Source organism: Aythya ferina (genome assembly GCF_964211825.1).
Source record: "Aythya ferina genome assembly, contig: HAP1_SCAFFOLD_115, whole genome shotgun sequence".
Taxonomy (NCBI): Eukaryota; Metazoa; Chordata; class Aves; order Anseriformes; family Anatidae; genus Aythya; species Aythya ferina.
The window spans coordinates 412,056-418,959 of NW_028181406.1; the positions used below are offsets into that span (position 1 = coordinate 412,056).

Here is a 6,904-nt window from a genome sequence, read left to right on the forward strand (position 1 = left end):
CATGTGGAGGGAGACAGATGCGTTTGCTTTTTTAGTGCAATGGCTTCAGAAGCAAGAGGGGCAAAAGCACTTTCTCTGGGAGCTGAAGAAGGTGTCCTAATCACAGGAGAGGTTTCTAAATGGCATATCTTTGCGAGCGTTCCTTTAGTCCGGAGGTTTTTGTTTGTTTGTTTGCCTTTGGAAGATTTTACTCGTAATATTCATGTCCTTCAGCAGAAGTGAGAAATGTGATTTTATTTTATGCAGTGTCGCGGACCCTCCGAAATCTCCTGGGAATGATGAATACCTCGCCCAGTACCAATGTGATGACAGTAGAGACAAGGAGAAACCAAGAAGATCAAAAGAACGTGGCCTCATTTCAAAAGAAACCGTTTTGTACGGCAAAGAGTCTTGTGAGCCTGGTGAGAAATTGCGGCAAACTTCCTCTCTCAAGTCTGACACTGAATGTAGCTCTAAAAACCTTTCCTCCTCAGCTGTTACAGAGAGATGCCAAGATACAAAGGACGAGACTAAAACCACTGAGAAAAAGCATTACCGAAGCAAGAGGGAACATGCTCCTAGTGAAGAGAAGGAGACTCAAAAAGCAGATCCTTCGAGCAAGAGAAGGGTAAAGTTGAATACAAAGAATACAAACTTGAACTCCTGATTGGCTTCATGCTGAACTCTGTGCTGTTCTTGTCCTAATCTTGGTCTCTCCATAGATAATATGGTTTAAATCCAAATAGAATCATGCGATGAGGAAGATCTCACTGCAACAAATTCAACATCTAAAATCAAAGTTGACATTTTCCGTGATTTTCTTCCTGAGCAGAAGTGTGCGGTACTCCTTTTATATTAACGTAGAGATTATTTCAAACAGTCTTGAAGTGCTTGATGACTTAACAGTCTGCAGATTTATTATCAATTAAAAAAAAACCCCGACTTGGTAGACTATTTTTTTCCCAGTTTTGAATGACCACTAGGAAGAAGGTTATTCCGGCATCAAGAAAGTCATGTGGAATGTAACAAAATGTACTGAACCAGTAAGTAAAACTTATATTTTTCTATTATTTCCATTGTTTCAACTCTTCAGATGCTTATGGATGGCATAGATAACAGAGGGGAGATCGTGGTAATCGGAGCTACCAACAGACTGGATTCTGTAGATCCTGCTTTACAAAGACCAGGACGCTTTGGCAGAGAGTTCTTCTTCAACTTGCCAAATAAAGAGGTGAGAACTTAAATTCAACGTTAGTGCTACCATGGCAAAGTCCAACTTTATAGGAAAAAAATAATTGACAACTTGAACAAACGAGTGATATGTGGAGACACTGCATTGTTCCATGGAGGGCAAATCTGGTACTGGATATATATGGTCAGGATGATACCACTAAGTAGTTAGTTCTATAATCAAACCTTTAATTCCCCAAGTTGTACCTGTTTGCTTAATTATTTAGTCCACTTGGGTGTTTTCATCATGAAGTTGTGTTTTTGGTCTCAATCCTTCGCTTATGAATGAATAGGGGATGTGTTTGCATTTGATTGTGCCCCGGATCAGTGGTAGTAGTTTGAGTCATAATTCTTTTCTTCTTTATAGTAATTGTAGCAATTGGAAGCATTGTGCCAGAAGTGCTTTCTGTGAATTTACTGACTGAAAATCAAATGTGATGAAGTAATGAGACTGTCCCAATGAAAGCTTGCTAAGTTTTAGAGAAGTTTTTTGGACAGCAAAGAAATGTTTCTGGATAAATTTTTCATTACAGTATTTTCTTCTGGGTCCTTAGGTCTCGTAGTTTGGAAACTTGTTATTGAAGCTATAAATGCCTTTTCTTTCACTGTAGGTTCCTAGAAAAAGTTCAGTATAACAAATAAGAACTATTCAATTTCCTGGTTGACAATGCAGAGTGTATATTAAATAACTGTAAAATACTTGAAAGTTGAGCAAGTAAGAAAAGCGTATTAATAGATGAGGGGTTTTGAGGGAGGACTGTTTTGTTTTTTGTTTACTTGTTTGCCTTTTGGTTTGTTTGTTTCTTGTTGGTATTTTTAAGGAAAACTTGGGACAAGCTAAAATGCAATGATTTTGCTTCCAGGCTAGAAAAGAAATTGTCAAGATTCATACTCGTGACTGGACCCCTCAGCCACCGGACATGTTGCTTGATGAACTAGCTGAGAAATGCATTGGTAAGACTGAAACAGAAACGGATTCTTGCTTGTGACCAAGTTGTAAAGAACCTTAGCTTGTACCAGGCAGTACCCATGCTCTTGTGCCTTGCTGCACAAGTAGTCAACGAGGCAGCTGGCACACCTTCATAGCAATCAGAGTGAGATGCTTTCATCTATTTACTCTTTGTTGTCGTTCCTCTTGTTGTCTAAGAACATTAAATGGTTCTGGGGCATCTTCCTCAAGAGTATAGTTTTTGATGAGGAGTCTGCTTCAGCTGCATAAGCGCAGGATATCAGGCAGTGAGCAACATGAAACTTCCCTGCAGAGCGGTAGCACTTTGAATTCCCTGTTATGCTGTTTTTTGTTTTTGGCATTACAAATTCTTTAAATGTTGCATGTTGTAAACCTGGGCCTTGTCTGATGTAACGTTTGATTTTTGTTTGTTAGGATACTGTGGTGCAGATATCAAATCTTTATGTACTGAAGCTGCGCTGTGCTCTCTACGCCGATGCTATCCTCAGATTTATGCAAGTAGGGAGAAGTTGCTACTAGACGTTAATTCTATTAAAATAAAAGCAAAGGACTTTTTCATGGCTATGAAGAAGGTTGTTCCAGCTTCAAAGAGGATCAAGGCTTCACCCATACAAGCACTCTCACCCATTTTCAAGCCACTTTTTCAAAGATCAGTAGAGAATATTTTACAAGTTGTGCAGAAGATCTTCCCGCATGCACAGCTTGCACTAAAGGAGGACCGACAGCAAGGTATAACCACAGCATCCACTTCTTTATAATTCTGCTAAAGCAAAAACTTGTGGTTTGTGCAATCAACTTAAACCTTTCAGACATAATGGTGGTAGAATTTTATTATTTGCATGTGCGTGTCTTTTTTTTGGGCAAGTCTGGAATATAACACATAGGTTTTATTGTGGATTCAAAACTGAAATGCCAAATGGAAGCTCTGAATGACTCAATACACAGTAAAGGACGATGCATTCTCTACTGAAGCATGCTGCTTCTGACGGCAGCTAAGATAATTAGCATTTGTAGAGGTTGACTTGAGGTTTGAAGTATAATGCACCTATTTTTCTTTAAAAAATCAAAACTCAGATCTTTGGAGGGGAAGCATTTCTAGGTCAATGTTTCTAATTCCTTTCTGAAGAATGTCAGAACCAGGATACAAGTATAACTGGTCTAAGCTAAATATTGTTTTAGCTATCGTCCTTTTTAACCAGTCTCCTAATTTAAATGTTTGTGGATCGTACTATACACGTGAGATCAATTAGCATTGATACTTACTAGATGAATGGAATTCTGTGGCCATCACATCCTTTATCCCTGTGCTTTCATTGTGGGAACCTCCTCCAGAAAGAAATGGTCTTGTTTGTTTCTTTTTTAGCTATTAAGCAACTGCAGAAAGTGTTTGTAATCTCCTTTATTCTAAGGGGGAGAAAAAAATCACCAAGAGTAGTGTACCTTACACGTACACATCAGTGGGACTTAGTAGAGCTTTGTAGGGCCTTGTGCCATCTCCTTAGATCTGTGGTGGGCTGAACTCTAGGAAATAGCTTTCAGTGTGTGCTCTCAAATGAAGAAAGGGTTTTGGCACTGATTTAGAAGCTGTATTAATGGAAGAGAAAGAGACAAAGGCTATTCAGGAAAGTTAACAAACCTCTTTTGCCTTTCAGAGCATTTCAATCCTATTTTACAAGATGATATGTTTGACAGTGATGACGATGCATGCTTGGTTTCTGGAGATGAATTAAAAGATGGAATGCCTGACGGACCAGAGAAAAAACGCCTCTGTTTCAGCAGGTAAAGAAAGATAGATCCCTGTTACGTTTAAATTCTCAGGTCTGCTGAGTCTTTGTGAACAGTTCCAGCTGTTAAAAGTGCGAGGGGTGGTAGAGGAAGGGGCAACATCAAGTTTGTGTGTTGAAGGGGTGCTTGGTATTCACAAGAAGAAAGGGTGGAGGGACTAAAGTTGTAACGAAGTTGCTCTGAATGACCAAATTGAAAAGCCCAGGCTTCTCTTTGTAAGCCAAAGTGATTAGTAGACTACCAGAACACGTTGACTTAATCCATGGCATTCTTTGAAAGACTCAAGACCACATAAATGTGCTGTCTGTCCTTTTAGCTAAAAATACCCCAACTTTATGGGTTTGTGTTGCCACCTTTTGCCCTTCTGTTTTCCAGGATTGTTAAACCAGTAGTGAATTATGTAGCAGAAAGAAAACTGAGAAATGGCTTGTTAAAACACCTTGAGAAAAAATTGAATGGTGTCTTTATTTGTTAAGCCACCAAGTTGTGTTAATCTTGTGATATTTTAGTATGGAAGTCATGCAAGCCCACAGTTGGAAAGTTAGATCATGTTGTCACAGCTGGATCAGTAATTTTTCTCCGTTTCTATTGCTGTGCTGTCCAGAAGATTTTCTGTGCTTTAGAGCAAGGCTAAGTCTCTAGCATCTTTGATTTAAGCCAGCAGAGGTACAGCCTGATTGTAGTGGGGAAACAAATGCTCCTCACCAATTTATTTTTAAATAAAAATAAATTTATAATAAAGTAAATAATAAATATATAATAAATAATAAATTTATAATAAAGTAAAGCAAGATTGCAGGGATATTAATTTGCAGTCTTGGTTTACTAAAGAATAGGAAACACAAGGGAAGAAGGTGAAACAATTGGAATGAGTGAATAACTTAACTGGAAATCTTACATGTATTTAATGTACCGCTGCCATTTGGATTATTTGGGGAGGGAAAAGAAAGTCTATAGGAAAATTACTTGGAACATCTGTGTGTCTATTCAGCACCTCATTTATAAGCTTGTTTTCTTAACTCTTGTTCTAGGAGTGCTTTCTGCGAACCAACATCATGCCAGCCCCGTCTGCTAATAGCAGGAAAAGAAGGGTACGGCCAGGTTTCTTACGTGGCACCCGTGGTGTTGCACGCTTTGGAGAAGTTTCCCGTTCACACCCTGGACCTTTCTGTTCTGCTTACAAACGTTGCATCGCCAGAAGAAATCTGCGGACAGGTACCTTTTTTTCTTTTTCTTCTCATCGGATTCACTGACTGTATGTAAAGGATCAATCGAGTTGCAAGTAAGGTGAGCAAAATTAATTGGTAATGGAGGTGGCCTTGTTTTAATGCGCTGGGATGTTTGCTTCTGTCTGAAAATCCCCTTTTCTTTTAGACAGCACCACAAACAATCTGGATGTTGTACATGTCCACATTTTCCATACCCAGTTTTACAGTGAGGCTGTTGCTAGCAGCTCAGGAAGCTGGGCGGTGTTGCTAACGAACATCTCTTTGTGGAAAGAAATGCTGCTCATGTCACTGGGATCCAGAAAGTAGTTCTCATTGCCTCCTAAGACTGTGTGCTCCCAGTAGATGGCTCTGTATCAGACTGCATGTCGGCTACTTTTTGTAGGCTTCTTCTAAATTATATTAGTAAGGCAACCGAGGTTTGGGGCTTCTGTTTATTTTGCTTTCACACGGACATACACAACTTGTGCTGTTGCAGTATGTGCAATAAAAGCATTAACATTCAGAAAACACTTCATTTGCACGGTGATGTGGTTTTAACTAGAAAAAATGACCAGATTTGGTGTTTTTACTTTTAGGCAGGAAATCCATTTTCTTGTTTGGCATCACTACCTTAAAATATTTTTACCTTTAGTGGAAACGTTTGAGAGCCATACAAGTAAGGACAGACATGTTACACGACTGAATACTGATGCGTCCCTTAAGAGGGACATTTCCTTTCTTTGTTATGCGATGATTGTGGCTGTGGCCATATAGCTACGGTGTCTAGCCACTGCCTGAATATATCCTTCCCATCTTCTGACTAGAGTTCTCCGAATACTGATAATCTGAAAGGGTGCACAGAGAAATTCCTTATGTGAAAGGATGCTTGCCACTCTGTTCACGTAGTTTCATTTCATGGGGCAGTCAGATGGCTATGTAGCTATGTATTAACAGGTTCTTGTACGTGTTTTAGTTTTCTTACGCAAGCTTTCCTTTTCACTAGCTGATCCGAAATGCTCAGAAGACAGCACCAAGCACAATTTATGTCCCAGATATCCATTTATGGTGGGACAACGCTGGACCTGTCTTGAAACTTACTTTTCTAACTCTACTACTTAACATTCCAGCATTTTTGCCAGTTTTTCTGCTTGCTCCGTCTGATGTACGTCACTCAGATCTCCCAGAAGAGGTATTTGTCAATACTTTCCTTACTATTTCTTCAGTGTCTTGTAATTTATGAATGCTTTCAGCATCAAAATGCTGTGCTTTCTTAAATGCATGCTGTTATTACTCAGGCACCCTAACAAATCACTTAAAATTTGCTTAGAGAAAAAGAATACTGTGAAAGCATCTGCTTAAGGTTTTTTCTGAGTCAAGCAAGTGACTTTCACCCCCTTCTCACACATGCAAATAATAAATTAATACAATAATTCTGATGGCTACAAAGTGGTTTAGTCAAGAATATGAAGTGCTTGAAATGACAAGAGGATGTTTTTACTGAAGAGATTTCTTCTGACAGTCTGCCATTCCATGCTACGTTGGGTAAACTGCTAATAATGCAATTTAGTAGAGAATTGAAACACTTTGATTAAAAAAAAATAAGTAAATCAGTTTCTTTCTTCATATAGGCCAAAGCTTTCCAAGCTGAAAAGCTGAGTTCCAATTTCTGCTAAAGTAACTTTGGAATCGAATTCTAGTTGTAATCCTAAATAAACTGTAGTAAAAGTAGGTG

The 6,904-nt window shown here is 38.9% G+C and overlaps 1 protein-coding gene across 1 annotated transcript; it reads left to right on the top strand.

Annotated features, from left to right (window-relative positions):
* Positions 1 to 202: 202 nt before the first annotated feature.
* Positions 203 to 2,937, top strand: LOC311428699 (ATPase family AAA domain-containing protein 2-like; the record flags this gene model as incomplete). The annotated part of the gene is made up of 5 exons (XM_084540028.1): positions 203 to 401; positions 474 to 607; positions 1,073 to 1,210; positions 2,073 to 2,163; positions 2,594 to 2,937. 5 exons carry the CDS (start codon positions 203 to 205, stop codon positions 2,935 to 2,937), a joined length of 906 nt encoding a protein of 301 aa, XP_084396154.1.
* Positions 2,938 to 6,904: the final 3,967 nt, after the last annotated feature.